The sequence below is a fragment of the Hippopotamus amphibius genome, chromosome 12 (genome assembly GCF_030028045.1).
Source record: "Hippopotamus amphibius kiboko isolate mHipAmp2 chromosome 12, mHipAmp2.hap2, whole genome shotgun sequence".
Lineage (NCBI taxonomy): Eukaryota > Metazoa > Chordata > Mammalia > Artiodactyla > Hippopotamidae > Hippopotamus > Hippopotamus amphibius.
In genome coordinates, this window is record NC_080197.1 from 28023290 (window position 1) to 28038987 (window position 15698).

Genomic DNA, 15698 nt, shown 5'->3' on the forward strand with positions numbered 1-15698 from the left:
CCTGGCAACTTCACTTCTAGCAGCTGTGTGATCTGGAGCACAAGCCTTCGGTGTTCTGTGCCTCTGTTTTCTAACTAGTTAAACATGGGTCATGAAGATTAATTAACAGCTGAGACAGCTTAGTACCCAGTCAGCTCCCAACAAACACCAGCTATTATACTGCTAGCATGAGGGCTAAGAGTCCTTCCAGAGAATGTTTCGTGAATTTATAATCTAAAAAAACGGGTTAATGAGAAAATAGGAGGTCATCACACTGAACTGTGGTTGGTTGTGCTCCACTGCGTCTCCCTCAAAGTCATGGGGCAGGGGACTGTGCCCAGTGGTTTGGAGAAGGGCCTGAATACGCAACTGGTCCAGAGATTTTACTGACTAACCCTGACACCCAGGTCAGCAGGCTAACCCAGTTTGCAGCCCGTGTATTTGGGAAAGCGGGAGGTGGAGACACCTGGAAAAGCCCAAAAGAAGAGGTCTGGGCACTCAGACAGGACATCCTTCTGTTCTGATTTATTGTGGGGAATTTCTGAGAGTTGGCCAGAGCCCAAGGACAAGGACGATCTTTTACAAAGAGACACGCACCGCATAAAAAACCCAGTTTAGGTTTTGGCCCCATAGTCTGTCCATCGCTTCCCCAGGGCTGAGAGGTCCGTGAAACCGCGGCTGGGAAGATGCTCCTGTCCGTTGGGGCAGTGGGCGGCCAACGCCCACGATGCAGTCTCCAAGCCACCGAGACTCTGCCCTTCTGCGGCGTCGGTGGGGGCCAGAATGCACCCCAGTGTCCCGCCATCCAGAGGGCGGGCGGGCGGCCTCAGAGCACGGCCAGATTGTGGCAGGACTTGGAGCGGGCCTTGAGTGCCCGGCGGCGGGCGCTGCGGGACGTCAAGCGTGCCAGGAAGCGTCTAGCCCGCTGGCCTAAGCTCGCCCGTCTTCGAGGCGCCGGCGGCTCGCGCGCTGCGCAGTCCCGGCGCCGCAAGCGCAGTTGGCGCACCACGCCTTCGAAGAGCTCCGCCACGTTGTGCTGCAGCGTGGCTGACGTCTCGATGAATTTGCAGTCGAACACCACAGCGCAGGCGCGGCCCTCTGGTGGAGGGTGGGGTGGGGGGGCGGGATCAGATGAGCCGGGGCGGAGCCACAACCGGAAAAAGGAGACAAAGGTAGCAGGAGGTGTATTCAATCTCAACCCGAGGCACAATTTTTCCTTTCCCCGTACCTCGAGCTGTGTGCCAGGGGACTCAGAAATAAATCTGGCTTTAAGGAGTTAGTTCACAGGCTAGTGATTGATACTGGTAGCAGAATGAGACTGGGAAGACGGGGAGGTTGGGACCAGGCTGGTCCCAAGGAAGGGTCTTGAATGCCAGGGAAGGGGTCTAATCTATGCATCAGAATTACCTGGGGAAGCCTGTTAAAATGCAGGTTGCTGAGCCGACCTGCAGAGATTCTAATTTGGTAGGTGAGGCCTGGGAATCTGTGATTCAACAAAATTTCCTGGGGATCATGTTGCAGAATTTTGGGATGTCTGCTCCTAAAGCATATGGTCTTCCATTTCCAGGATGCCCTTGGGCTGGATGCAGGGGCCTGGGTTCTAGTCCTCAGTGGCTGGTGACCCCATAGAAGTGGCTTCCTCACTCTTGGTCTCAGTTTCTATATTTTTTATATTTCACCCTTCAAATAGGGCCATTTTTAGATCTTTATGGGTCCTACCTGATACATCAATCATATTAAAATATTCCCCATCCCACTTTAAATACAATTTAAATGTAACTTTAAACATTTTGGTTTGGAGTTGCTGGCTGACACAATATTATATTTTGTAGACAAAGCTCTGTGAAGTTTGAATTTACAATTTTCTCGTATTTTGGAGCCAATAGTTGTCTTTTTTCAGGTCTCAGATGTAACCCCTTGAAAATCTTATAGGCACTGGGCCTACTGTGCCTGGTGAATAAAGTGTCTGACTAAAGGCATTGGGGCGCATAGGGGAATTTTTAGGCAAAGAAGTGACAAGGTCAGCTCTGGTTCTGGAAAACTCTGGCAGCTGGTGAGGGAACTGATTGAGTAGGGATAGAGAGGTATGGGGGTTGGCCCAGGCTAAAGTGGAGATGACAGGATGGGGCTGAGGCTGTGGGCATGGGGGGAAAGGGAATGTGGGGTTAAGGGAGGTGGACCCGACAAGATTTGGGGACTGGTTTGAGGGAATGAGAGAGGAGGCAAGAATGGTTTCTAGCTTTCGGGCTTAGGCAAGTAGATGCAGGATGGAGGTGGCAAGGGTAGGGTGGGGACAAGTCACTGAGCTGAGGAGGCCTGGAGGAGACCCAGCGACAATAGGGCTACGAGAAAGACGGATGAGGAGGGTGGAGTGGAGGGCTCACCTTCCACAGAGACTTCCCGGCAGCGTGCCAGGTCCGCCTTGTTGCCCACCAGGATGATGGGCACATGGTCCGCCTGATGTGTGCGCCGCAGCTGAATGCGGAGCTCAGAGGCACTCTCGAAGCTGCCCCTGTCTGCGATGGAATACACGATGACATAGGCACTGCCCACCTGCAGGCATGACTCCTGATTCCAACTTTCGTCCTGTAGGGGAGGGAACCCAGGCCTATCCTGAGAGGGCACCTAGGCTCTGGCTGAGAAAGGAGGGGCTGGGATGGTCTATCAGGTGGGATGGGGCTGAGGTTTACACTTTGGACAGACTGGGGGACACATTCTGCTGTAATTCCCTGTGTCACCTTGGGAAACCACTGATCCTCTCTGAGCCAGTTTCTCTGCTTGAAAAATTGAGCTAATGAAGCTACCTCACTTCCTTCTCTCATTAATTATATCCTTCTGTAGGTCGGCACTGGAGACAAAAGATTTATTTGATTCCTGTTCCTGCCAAGGAGGGTTCTGGCTTTGCCTGTTCAGCTCTTTTGTCTGGTCTGAGGTGGGTTTGGTCCTCCTGGACAGTTCTTTTGGCCTTTTGCAGTCCCGAGTTAAGAGAAAAAAGGAAGAGAGAGAAGTAGGAAGAGGAGGCTGTCTTCCAGGGGAGACTTTTTTCTGGATAGTCTTGAAGAGGGAGTTGAAGGAGTAACTGTGGGATGTAAGGGAAGGGGGTGGGAGAGGCAAGGGGTATTTTAAGAAGTCGAATCCTTTCAAGATGTTTGACAAGGAAAGGAAAGAACTGGAGTGATTTTGATATTCTGTTTTGGATGACGCTCTTTTGTCAGGGACAGCACTCTGAACCACCTGGGTAACAGCTTTCTAAGTGTTTAATAAGACACAGTTCCTGCCCTCCAAAAGCTCATGATTGGGAAGGGATGCTATGAAAATGGAGTTATAATGCAGTATGATAAGCACCATTAAAAGAGGCACATGCAGGGGACTTCCCTGGCGGTCCAGTGGTTAAGACTCCATGCTTCCAGTGCAGGGGGTGCGGTTTTGATCCCTGGTTGGGAAACTAAGATCCCACATCCTGCATGGCATGGCCAAAAAAAAAAAAAAAAGGCATATGCAAGTGACTGGAGGAGCCATGGGGCTTGGGGGGGAGGGTAGGCCAGAAGACTTCAACTGGGCAGAGTGTGGGAGGGCTTCACAGTGGACTGGTGAGTGGAGTTAGTAAGGCTGAGCAGGAGGAAGGAGAGTGGGCAGGAGTGGGAAATGCCGAGTGTGGTGGAAGCATTGTTTGTGACGGGAAAAGAAGCTAGAAAAGTTTCCTGATAACCCATTAAGGTAGATAAGTAGGAAAGCGTCGGATCCATGGTCAACATCATTGTCAAAGGGGATAAGTTCTCAACAGCCATTCTGATCCTTCCCCAGGCCAGACAACCCTGAACTGAGTCAGACCAGATGTGGGTTCTCATTCTGTGTTCTTAGCTATGACTCTGGGCAGGTTCCTTCCTCCCTCTGAGCCTGTTTTTTCATCTGTAGAATGAGAGCGTGGGTCTTGAGCATTCATTCATTCACTGCACAAATATTTATGGAAGATTTGCTATGTGTTAGGATCATAAAAGCTGGTTGGTACATGGATTGGTGGGTAAGAACCCCTTGGGGGGTGTGATTAAAAATGTAGATCCCAGAACCCCACTTTTATAGGTTCTGTTTCATTAGGTCTGGGGTGAGACTTGAGAATCTGATTTTTAATATTCTCCAGGTGACCCTGCTGGTCAGAGAGGCTAGGGTACTACCGGATGAGCCAACAGCCCTCCTAGTTCTGTCAGATTTTGCCCCTCTGACATCAAAAAAATACCATCTAGCCCAAGGATGGAAACAATGGATGCTCTTTCCAATAAGGCTGCTGCTGCATGGACCCTCTTTGGGAACTGCCTTCACAGACACCAGCCAGGGAAACTGTAGGGAAATCAAAGGCCAGAGGAGAAGAGAACACTTTCTCAAGGCCACACAGTCAGCTGGGTACAGAATTCTAATTCCTGCCTTCTAGTCCATCTCCCAAATGGGACTCCCAGTCTGATCACTCTTCTTAATTCACTGGACTCTGTGCCCCACAGGATTCTCAACTGCATCCAAAAAGTAGACCCTTCCTCACCAGTCTGTGAGTTCCATGAGGCCAGGGGACATGTCTGCCTTAGTCACTGCTGGGTCTCCAGTGTCCTGGCCCAGATAAATATCTGACCAGTCTTTCTTCTTTCTTTCTCCTTTCCCTTCCCCTCCCCTCCCCTCCCTTCTCCTCCCTCTCCCTTCCCTTCCCTTCTTTAAAATAAATAGCTTGGGGTGTGAGCTGGCCACTGGATTCCCAAGGCCTTCTGCTGGCCCTAGGATGTGAGACCCTCAAGGCTGCCACCCCCAGGCTGGTCCCAAGGCTGGCTGTGTACCATGGGGCCACAGGGACCCGACATTGGACCCTGGGGCAGGACTCGCATGTCTGGGTTTGGTCATAGTGCCCTCCCCTCACCCTGGCTGAGGTGGGGAACAGCCAGCCGGTGTTTCTACATAAACAAATGACTGAAGGAGTGGAACCTCCGATGGAGGTTCAGAAGGTGATGCTCCCACTGGGGATGGAGAGGGGCAGTCCTAGTGCATAAGAATATAAGCTTTGGGGTATTATAGATCTGGGTTTGAATCCCACTTGCTATCTGAGAACTTTGGACACATAACGTCTCTGAGCTTTGATTTCCTCATTGGTAGAACGGGAATCAGAGGTACACTCACTCTATAGTTTTTGTCTTGACTGAATGTCATAATATATATCTAGTGCTTGGCACAGGGGCTGGCACTTAGGAATAGGGTGCTCTATAAATGTCAGCTGCTCTTAGGAGACTCATCGTCATTATCATGATGCTTACTTGGACCTGGGTTTCCTTTTATGCTAGTTAAAAGGAATTGGTCCCATAGCTCCTTCATCCTTAAATTTGGGCTTATCACTGGAGCTGTCAGCCATTCCTGTCACTCACCCAACACTGCCCTCCTAAGCCCCACCCTGTGGGCAGGGCCTCCCTGAATGTTAGGGGAGGGGCCTACCCCTTAGAGAGATGGGATCCCAGGTGATTTTTCGATCCTTCTCTTTGCTTAGTTGTATTTCTTCAAAGTTCTGCAATGAGCATGTATTACTTGTATAGCAAGAAAAAAGACTCAACAAGATACACAAAGATAAGAAAACTCAAACCAGATAAGAAAAGCATAATGGGGATGTCCCTGCTCAATGCTCTCTTCCTGCTTTGGAATGGGCTAGGGAAGGACATCTTTGGTGTCCTCTTTTTACTAGCTATGAAGTTATGATTCATAAAAAGTATCATTATTTACAATTCTTCACTCATATTCAGCATTTCTTCCTGTTCCAAACTGTGCTTATCTCTATGAAATTGCAGAAGAAGTTTAAAAAAAACAGCTGGTAAGGAAGGCAGGAACGATCCACCTATTTATCAGGAGAGAAACCCGAAGCTCAGAGTGGGTGAGTCAATTGCACAAAGCCAACTGGTAAGACAAAGGGAGAGGGGGTTCAACCTTAGGCTAAGTCTGGGGTTCCCTCTTCTGTACAATGTGTGTGGGTGGAGTGGGATGAGGGCGCTCATAAGGGGAAGATTTGCACATCCTGGGATGGCTGTTAGGAGAGGATGAATGGAGTGAGAAAAGGGAGTCAGGGTCATGAGGTTCTTCTGGCTTTGGTTGGAAAGGCTGCTTAGGAGCTATGGGTTTGGGGAGGTGCTGAGGATGGCTCCTGCCCTGTCCCTGCTCTGCAGTCTCTTAGGAGGGGACAGGAATCTGGTACTAGCCTCAGCACCCCTCCCCACCAATCCTGCTTGCTGCGCCATACCAGTTTCTCAGCCTCCCAGGTATCCATGACCAGCAGCGTGGTGTCCTCTCCATCCACTGTGAGGGTCCTCTCGTACACATCTTCTGCAACTGAGGAAAGAGCCAGATTTCAGGGAGGAGATGCAGGCCTGGGGAGGGTATAGGCCTCCCTAACCCCTTTACGGTCACATCGCCCCCTCCACTTCTCCTCGAAGTGCTGCTCACCATACTTGTCTGATGTCTGTCTCTCCTAATAGGCCAAGAAGCACCACGAGGAGCCCATGTCTCCCCAGCTGCCACCACTGTACCTGGCACATAGTAGGTGCTGAGAAAGCTTTTTTTTGGTTTGGGTGATTGAATGCGTGTGGAACAGTGGGGTTAAGTTGGGCTGGGAATTCTCCCAGTCCTGCTCTGTCCCTGGCAGGTCACGGTACCCTCTCTGGAACTCCGTTTCCCCATCTGTCATACATACCTGTGTACATGTGTACACCGTTCATATGGGTTCTCATCTGAGCAGTCAAGGCTGGAGAAAGGGCCTGGTCAGAGTCCCCACCTCCTCTCTGCCTTTAAACTCCCCCCTCCCCCACCCTGGGTCCTCTCTGCCAGTCCTGCAGGGACTCATCTTCATTTCCTCTGTCCTGTCCTAGGTCCCCATCATTCTGGGACCCCAGGCCCTGTCAGCTCACTGCGCCTCTTGGGAATAAAGAAACCCAGGGCCCAGAACTTAAGAGTCTGGGAGCCTCCATTTTGGGTAGGATCTTAGTTTGGCTGCAGGTCATGGTGGGCATGGATGTTTGTCTGTGGGACTGGTAGGGTCTGAGAGCTGGGAAGAAGTCCACCGTTTCTTTATACTTGGGATTTGTGGATCTCAGATTGCTTTCCTTATGACATGAGAATGAATCACACACCTCTCATCAATGAGAAATTAGCAAAATTCTCATTTGCTATTCAAGGAATTTCCCTCCTGTAGATCTCTGTGCAGGCTGTGCCCTGAACAACTCTAGGGGGCGTCATTCACTTCATAGTCTATGTGAATGATGCCCCCTAGAGTTGAGCAGTGCATGAGTTGTACAACTGTTCGTGGCAGCTTTATGCCCTAGATGACAGGGGTTTCACTCATTTGACCACATCCCAGCCCAGCCTACAGGGTCCCTACCTCCCAGTTGTTCATGGAGGTCCCGCTCTTGCTTTCCTGCAAAGAGGCTGGCCAGGCTGGTCTTCCCTACACCAGGATCTCCGAGGAGTACCACGCGGTAGAGGGCCTCCCAGGAGCTTTCAGAGTCGCTGGATTCAGAAGACCAACCGTTGGGGGCAGGTGAAGGTTGCTGGGTGGGGGTGTTAAGGGAGGCTGATTGGCCCAGTCGGGGATGCCGGGACTGTGTAGAAGGTGCTGTACCCAGGAGGCTAGGCTGGTGGCCCCGGGGGGACAGGGGCAGTGGAGTGCTGGCTCGGCGACGCAGGGGGGTCTTTGCTTCTTGCTGAGTATTTAGTGTCATCCTTGGGAAGGGGGGTTTCCTTCCTTCCTTCCTTCCTTGGGCAGAAGGGGGAGTGAGAGGTGAGCCAGGCGCTTTGAGCCCCTTCTTCTGTAGAGTCCTGTCGAGCTGCTGGGATGGCGTCCTCCAGAGCCCCTTCTTGTTCAAATGGGAGGAGGAGATGCCTCAGATCCTCCGAGTGGGGGTTTTCTGGCTTCAGGCCCAGAGTGCACCTGGCTCAGGCTGGGAGGGGTGAGTGCATGTGAACACACATGCATGCACACCCAGAGGCCATTTCCTATGCCTTGAGGATGACCCACTGCTCCGTGACACACAGACAGGCAGAGGGGCAGCAGCGAGATAGGATGTCCACACAAGCATGTGCACAGACCTGCCCCTCCCACTCGGAACATGAGTCCCACGTTCATGAAGGACACCTAAATTGCCCCCTCCTCCTCTTCCCCACAGATTTCTTCCCCACGATTCGGTTTGGGATTGAGGGGTACAGAGGAGGGTTGAGGGCCCCGGGGGGATTCACTTCCGCTGCCCAATCCTATGAGAACTGAGGAAGAGGCAGGACGGGCAGCTTGGTACTGCTAAAGGCTAGGGGGTCTGGGGGTTCCCGCTGGCTGAAACCTGAGAGCCCCGGTGCCATGGGAACAGCGTGTCCGGCCCGCCCCCTCCGTGAAAAATTCAGGAGCCGCTGGCACGATGGCCTCTAGCTGCTGTTGGGGGGCGGGGGCTTCGAGGCAGCTGGACCCCAGGTTTGGTGACAGGCAGGGGTCCCGGTGAGGAGGTGGGCGGAGAGGAGCCCTACAGGGCCCAGGAGGGCATGCCATTCCCGGAGTCCGAGCTTCCGCAGCCCGGGGGTCCTGCGTGTGATCCCCGGATCCCGGGAGGGTTCCCTGTCCCAGGCTACCTAGCCCTCCAGGTCCCAGATCCGAAGACCCTCACCCTGGGGCGCGGGTTCGAGGCCCCCCGCTCGTCCCTGCCTGCGCCGCAGAACCCCCCCGCCCCCCCACCCCCCATACAGGCGCCCGGCGAACTCCGCTCCAACTTGACTAAGTTGGGGCGAGCTGCGCGGGCCTTTACCTCGGCGTGGGGAGAGGTCCAGGGTCCCCGGCCGCGGCGGCTGCCGGGTGCTCCAGGCTGTACCACTGCCTCGCCGCGCAGCCCCTCAGGCCGGTCCCGCCCCGCCGCTCGGGCCGGGGGAGGAGCCGCGACCCCGTCCTGTCCAGCCCCGCCCCATGAGGGCAGCCCCCGGGTCTCCGCCCCAAGGCCTTGGCAACTGAATGACTTTTCGCAGGGCTCAGCTAACCCGCAGCTTCAAGTCCTTCGCCAGGGGTGGGGGGCGAGAGAGGTGAAGGATGCGGGCTGTGAATTCCTGAGTCTGGATCCCCTCTGCATGCACGTCTATCCTCTCCAGCAATGGGGCGCACCAGCTTTAGCCATCACAAAAACCACTTGGGGAACTTGTTAACGATTCAGATTCCAGGTCCCATTCTGCAAGAGAGGCAGATTCAGCAGTCCTGGCAGAGAGGTTCTGGAATCTGCATTTTAAACAAGTGAGCCTGACGCGGAGTTCATAGACCCCACTTTGAGAAACTCTGCTTTGGATGGAGAATTAATTTTGGGAGGTGGCTTGAGGGGCAGAGGGAGCCTGGAAGTCTGTGCTGAAGGATTCTGAATGTCTTGTTTTGCTAGCGGTCACTCATTCGAATATTCACCACATTATAGGGTATGCGCCCCATATGCAGCTAGGACTGTTCTGTGCCTGGAAGAATGGCTGTCCCCTACTTGATGAATATTTACTGAACTCTTGTGCTGTGCCTGGCATGGTTTGGACACTTTGCCTGGATTATTAGCTCATTTAATCCTGATACCACACTAAGAGGATGAGCGTACTGCGGCTTACCCGGGCCTGGCTCTCAGGTCTCTGCCTACTGTCCCATTCTGTCACGGTCTGTCCCCCTCCACCCCGCCAGTCTTCCCAGGCCTGTTGGTGGAAGAAAGAGACACTGTGAACTTGGTATAGAAGAGAAGTTGGCTGTAGGGAACTCATGATTTTGGCCATCCATGGGTCTTTGAGCAGATTGATTCCTTTTAGGTTAGGACAGATCGGGGCAGGTATGTATGTGGGCCCCCTGGTGACTAGGGTGTACCTGTGGGTAGGGCTCATTGTCATGGCTGAGGGGGTCCAGGTGTCCCGCTTCGAGCAACTCCCACAGCAGCCTGATAGACTAGCTCAGCCCCTGCAGGGCTTTGGGCAGATGCTAAACCCCTCACGCCTGGTTTCCTTCTGTGGCTTGGCCCTCTAAGCTTCCCTTTGCCGCCTACAAGATGGGCTGTGAGTGGTGCAGCATTGTTTGGAAGTGAGACAACTTTGAGTCCCAGCTCTGAAACTCAATTTCTGTACGGCCTTAGGCAAGTCACCTCCCTTCTTTGGATTTCAGTTTCTTTACTCAAAACCAACATCTGAACAGGTTACACTCTTGCTACAAAACTTACAGTTGTCTACAATACAAAGGCCTGAACTTGGCATTCAAGGCACGTCGTGCTCTGGCTCCATTCCTCTGCAAGTTCCTTTCCAATTTCTCCCAACTCCTTGCTCTAGCCAATACCCTACTCTTTCAGGCACATTCTGTTCCTTCTACCTGGAATACCCTTCCCTCTACTCATCTTTCAAGATGCGACTCAGATGTCTGTGTACCAGACACTGTTCTAAGCTCTGTAGACATATTATCTCAGTGGTCCTCAAACCTTAGTGGTGCATTAGAATCACCTAGGGCTTGTTAAACCGTAGATGCTGGGATCCACCCCAGAACATTAGATTCAGTGGGTTTAGACTGAGCTTGAGAATTTGCATTTCTAACGAGCCCCAGGTATTGCTGCTGCTTGCTAGTCTGGGTACCACACTTTGAGAACCATTGTATTATTTCCTTTAATCCTCTAAATGAGCTAGGTATCCATTACTTTCTGTGAGGTTATTATTACTCTTTTTTTACTCATTATTACTCTTCTCATTTTCCAAGTAGGCCTAAATACAGCTGGCCCTTGAACAACACAAGTTTGAACTGTGCAAGTCCACTTACACAAGGATTTTTTTCAGTAGGAAATACTGCAGTACTACATGATCTGAGGTTGGTTGAATCTGTAGATGTGGAACCTTGGATATGAAGAACTGTGGATACAGAGGGCCAACTATAAATTACAGGTGGACTTTTGACTGCCATTGAGGGTTGGCGCCCCTAACCCCAAGCATGTCAACTGTACATGCTTGTTTGAATGCATCATTGGGCTCTGGTCCTGTGTCTTTGGCATAGGAAGGGAACCTCCACGTATTTAGTCTTGCAAGGAGGGCTTGTCATCATTTCCTAGATAACAGCCTGGAGCTCAGAGAGGCTAAGTGACTTGTCCAAAGTAGCACAGCGATTAGAGGGAGATGCTGGCGTTGAACTGGGTCTCTCCGAAGCCAAGCCTTTCCCCACCTTCTCAGGTGGGGAAGATGTCCAATTTCTGAACCCAGACATTGCTTCAGGACATTCTGTCCCCAGCTTCAAAGCTCGGCAACCTCCAGGTGGTACGGCTGATCCGTTCCCCACTTACCTGGCTGAGATCCAGCTATATCCTTGGGACCACAGGGCCTCAGACTCCCACCTAGGTCTCCTGCTGCCCACACTCCTGCCTTGATCTGCAGCCCAATAAAGGCTCGGCCACACGCAGCAAGACTCGGCATGCTTGGTTCTTCTTCTCTTGTGTTCTCCCCAGTGGCCCCTGCCCCCCTCCAGAGCCCTGTGGCTATGACACAGCTGCTTCTGCTTTTTGTGGCTTTCCTGGTCCTGGGTCATGTGCCGTCAGGTAACATCAGCTCTGTGTGTGTGTGTGTGTGTGTGTGTGTGTGTTTAGAAATGAGGGATAGGGTCTCAGCTTCCGGGGGACAGAGGAGGCCTATACCAGTGTTTAAGTTCTAGCCTCACCACTGACTTGCTGGGCAGCTTAGAGCAAGTTGCTAAATCAGTCCGCACCTCAGTTTCCTCATTTTAAAAATGGGATTCAGTCAACAAATATTCATTAGGAAAATATTTACTGTGTTCCAGGCACTATTACAGTTTCCGGGAATCAAGTGGTGAAAGCAAACAACGTTCTTGCTTTCATGGAGCTGATATTTTTAGTCAGTGAGACAGAAAATGACCAAATAAACACACGATATATTAGGTAGAGATAAGTATTGATACTACGAAGAATAGAAATAAGACAAGGGGTTAGTGTGTCAGGTGCATATGGGGAGTGATGGAAGAGCAGATGGGGGTGGTTGAAAAAGACCTCTGATACTTGTTTTAAAATTTTTTTTTTATTTTGGAACATTTCAAGTGTACATGAAAGTAGAGGGAATAATACAACAAAGAAGGTAAGTTAAAAGAACTTTTTATTATGGAAAAATGTAAACACGCAAAAATAGAGAATAATGCAATGATGGCTTTTAAAAGAGACCTTTTTATCTTAGAAAGTTTCAAACATAAATCAAAAAACAGTCTAAAAACACCCAGGCATCCATCACCCAACTTCAATAGTTGTCAACTTGAACCAATGCTGTTTTGCTATTCACCTGCTCCCTCTTCCTCAGTGAACTATCTTGAAGTAAATTTCAGATCTCTTACTTTACGGGAGGTGAGTTCGAGCAGAGACCTGATTACAGTGAGAGTACGGAGGAGATCACTGCAGGCAGAGGGAGCAGCAAGGACCAGGCAGGCAGGAGGCGATAGATGTGCTTGAGGAGCAGTGAGGAGGCCGGGGAGGCTGGAGGGGGGCACACAAGAGGAAAAGTGGAGGGACGTGAAGTCCCAAGATATGAGGAGGGGACAGCAGATCATGGAGGAGACAATAATAACTTCTGTATCTCAGAGCTGTTGGAAGGTTGAAATGTGATGATGTGTTAAGGGTAGTTGTTATAGGAACTGTCGTCGCCTGCGAGTCAAGGTCTTGGGTTCTGGTTCCAGACCCACCACTTACTGGTTAGGAGAAGCTGGGCGAATCCCTTCCCTTCTTTATCTGAAACATGAGAGGAGTTTGCCTAGAATGAGCCCTGAGTGCTCCAACTCTGTAAGCTGTCATTCTGATAACCTTGCTTTCCATTTATTGAGTGTGTGCCTGGCACTGTGCTAAAGTGATTAAATCCCCTATAACCACCCTCTGAAAGAGAATTGTACAGATGAGGAATCTGGGACCAAGGTCACTCAGCTGGGAAATGGCAGAGCTGGGATTTGGGCCCAGGGGGTTTGAGCTGGGTTTACACAACACCGTTAACCACTGCACTGCATTCCCCCTCTGAAATGTGGATTCTTTGCCTCATACAGATTTTTTTAATTATATTTTATTTATTTATTTATTTATTGACTGCACTGGGTCTTTGTTGCAGCTGCACGGGCTTTCTTTAGTTGCAGGGAGTGGGGGCTACTCTTTGTTGTGGTGTGCAGGCTTCTCATTGCAGTGGCTTTTCTTGTGGAGCACAGGCTCTTGTCCCACAGGCTTCAGTAGTTGTGGCACGTGGGCCCAATAGTTGTGGCTTGCAGGCCCTAGAGTGCAGGCTCAGTAGCTGTGGTGCACGGGCTTAGCTGCTCCGTGGCATGTGGGATCTTCCTGGACCAGGGCTTGAACCCGTGTCTCCTGCAATGGCAGGTGGATTCTTACCACTGCGCCACCAGAGAAGCCCAGATTTTTTTTAATAGATTTCTTTAAAAAAAATTTTTTTTATTGTTTTTTTTATTTATTGGCTCCATTGGGTCTTGATTGCTGCACGCGGGCTTTCTGTAGTTGTGGAGAGCAGGGGCTACCCTTTGTTGCGGTGTGCGTGCTTCTCATTGAAGTGGCTTCTCTTGTTGCAGAGCATGGGCTCTTGTCCCATGGGCTTCAGTAGTTGCAGCGCATGGACTCAATAGTTGTGACTCGAGGGCTCTAGAACACAGGCTCAGTAGCTGTGGCGCACAGGCTTAGTTGCTCCTCGGCATGTGGGATCTTCCCGGACCAGGGCTCAAACCTGTGTCCTCTGCATTGGCAGGTGGATTCTTAACCACTGCCCCACTAGGGAAGCCCCGCCTCATATAGATTTTGATGCCAGCTCTGTATCATTGTGAGATTCTCTACCTTGGCAGGATGAGGATGGGCTGAATGACACTTATGGGTAGGCCCAAGATGTCATGGGAGGATTCCTTGGGATCTCTTTTAATCCAGGGAGAGGCAGGGAAGCTTTTCCCCTCCACTTACCACTCAGCCCCAGTTCTTCCGAGTTGCTGGGTCATATATCTAGAAATATCACTGTAACAGGCCTAAGTGGTCCTCATCTTTCTTCACTTCCCACACCTGCCCTAATTGCATCACAGCACCCTGATCACTTATTTTGGGGCACTTACGCAACTCTACTTGTTGTATTTATTTGCTTGAGTTTTAACTCCTTTCTCTGTGAGCTGAGGGCATGGACTATGGCCACCTTGTTCACTGTGGTACTCCCAGTGCCCCAAGTTTGCTGAATGAGTAAATGAAGGAGCTGCCCCACCCCGTGCTGTGACCAAAGACCCTTGGAGGGGATATTGACCCAAAGCCTTACCTTTTTCATGGCCCATGGTTGGAAATTTCTTCACTAAATCCTAACATTAAACAGGTCCCTATCTGTGCAGTTCAGTTTGAATAATGGATTCAAGTCTGGACTCTGGAGCCAGATGGCCTGGATTTGAAGGCTGGCTCTGCTCCTTAATGGCTGTGTGAACTTGGGCAAAGTTGTTAACCTTTCTGTGCCTCGGTTTCCTTACCCATATACTGGGATTATAATAAGACAAACTATTATCGGATACTGTTGTTATGCAAAGTGCTTAGAGGGTACTTGGGGTGGGGGTTAACCTGCATGAGAAATTTGTCTCTGACTTGTAACCAGTGGTCTAAATTATAACTGGTTGTGTTATCTATGGCTAGTTGGTCTAGCCTGTTACCTCTAGCCTAATCCTTGACCTGTGGTCACAGCTCTTTTCTGTGGCCTAACTTGTGACCTGAGGGCTGCTCTATGACTAGAGTCTATCCAACAAATGACTAGAGAGCTAACTGGTAGCTTGTGGTCTAACTTGTGGTCAGTGGTCTAAACTGTGACCTTGATCTGTGCGTAAATGTGACCAGTCATCTAACTTGCAACCCCTGGGTGGCTCTGTGACCCGGGGTCTTCCCCTGCATAGGGAGAAGTGAATTCAAACGGTGCTGGAAGGGCTACGGGGCCTGCCGGCCTTACTGCACGAAGTACGAAACCTACATGCACCTGTGCCCGGATGCCTCCCTGTGCTGTATACCCTATGGACTCAAGCCTCCGGCCTCCAAGCCTGAAAATGTTTAGCTGGTTCTGGGGCTGACACCCTTCCTCTCCAATAAAATGCAAGCTGCCAGCTGTCTCCTCTTGTCATTGCCTTGCCACCCCCAGGGGCTGGGGTGAGGGGTGGTGGAGGTCCAGAGTGTGGGAGGAGTGGAGGGATGGTTGACGGAGGGAAGTAAGGTGCCCGAGGAGAGTGGGCATTAATGACCATTGTAAATGGTTCCGGTCCAGCCTGTATCACTTTCACTCTGTCCAGCTCCGGAAAAATTACTCAACTTCCATAAGCCTTCCCAGTCTCCTCATCCGTAAAATGGGGATAATGATAATATCAGGAGATTAGGAGTTTATAGAAGGAATGCAAAAAGAAAGGTAGAATTACTAATGAGTTAATAGTAATGACAGCAAGAGTTAATAATGGTAATAACTGGTAATAATAGAGTTAATAATAATGAGCTTTTGCTATTCAGAATGAGATGGTACATTTGGCTTAAAAAGGCAGGGCCTGCTGAGAGTGAAAAGATTTTTCTGTTTGTTTATCTTCTATGTTAGTATTTCAAGAGGTTGTCCATGTAGAAAGGACCACTGAGGATTTTATGAAAGCGAAGTTTTCACATATGCAGGGAGAGGCGACAGAGGAAAAGTCAGCCTCTCCCAGGACCAAGGAA

General features: G+C 50.7%; 2 protein-coding genes across 5 annotated transcripts; one reads left to right on the forward strand and one right to left on the reverse strand.

Annotated features, from left to right (window-relative positions):
• Positions 1-493: 493 nt before the first annotated feature.
• Positions 494-8859, reverse strand: REM1 (RRAD and GEM like GTPase 1). Of its 4 annotated transcripts, none has more exons than XM_057704022.1 (5): positions 8778-8859; positions 7370-7744; positions 6236-6324; positions 2364-2565; positions 494-1077 (listed from the first exon to the last, which is right to left on the reverse strand). In XM_057704022.1, exons 2-5 carry the CDS (start codon positions 7707-7709, stop codon positions 806-808), a joined length of 903 nt encoding a protein of 300 aa, XP_057560005.1. In that variant the 5' UTR covers positions 7710-7744; positions 8778-8859; the 3' UTR covers positions 494-805. The 4 variants fall into 4 exon arrangements, with proteins under 4 accessions (XP_057560005.1, XP_057560003.1, XP_057560007.1 ...); XM_057704020.1 differs by having other exon boundaries at positions 7370-7928; positions 8778-8851; XM_057704024.1 differs by having other exon boundaries at positions 7370-7732; positions 8778-8819.
• A 2400-nt stretch (positions 8860-11259) lies between these two features.
• Positions 11260-15106, forward strand: DEFB124 (defensin beta 124). The gene is made up of 2 exons (XM_057704249.1): positions 11260-11543; positions 14903-15106. The coding sequence occupies exons 1-2, from the start codon at positions 11420-11422 to the stop codon at positions 15055-15057; spliced, it is 279 nt and encodes a 92-aa protein (XP_057560232.1). The 5' UTR covers positions 11260-11419; the 3' UTR covers positions 15058-15106.
• The last annotated feature ends 592 nt before the right edge of the window (positions 15107-15698 follow it).

Bases quoted from the DNA above. Each gene is read 5' to 3' on its own strand.
- REM1 (XM_057704022.1), bottom strand. From the start codon at position 7,709: ATGACACTAAATACTCAGCAAGAAGCAAAGACCCCCCTGCGTCGCCGA. The intron at 6,325-7,369 runs GTAGGGACCCTG...CTCTTTCCTCAG, and splicing joins CCTCCATGAACAACTGGGAG to TTGCAGAAGATGTGTACGAG. The intron at 2,566-6,235 runs GTATGGCGCAGC...CCTCCCCTACAG, and splicing joins CCTGGGAGGCTGAGAAACTG to GACGAAAGTTGGAATCAGGA.
- DEFB124 (XM_057704249.1), top strand. From the start codon at position 11,420: ATGCTTGGTTCTTCTTCTCTTGTGTTCTCCCCAGTGGCCCCTGCCCCC. The intron at 11,544-14,902 runs GTAACATCAGCT...TCCCCTGCATAG, and splicing joins CCTGGGTCATGTGCCGTCAG to GGAGAAGTGAATTCAAACGG.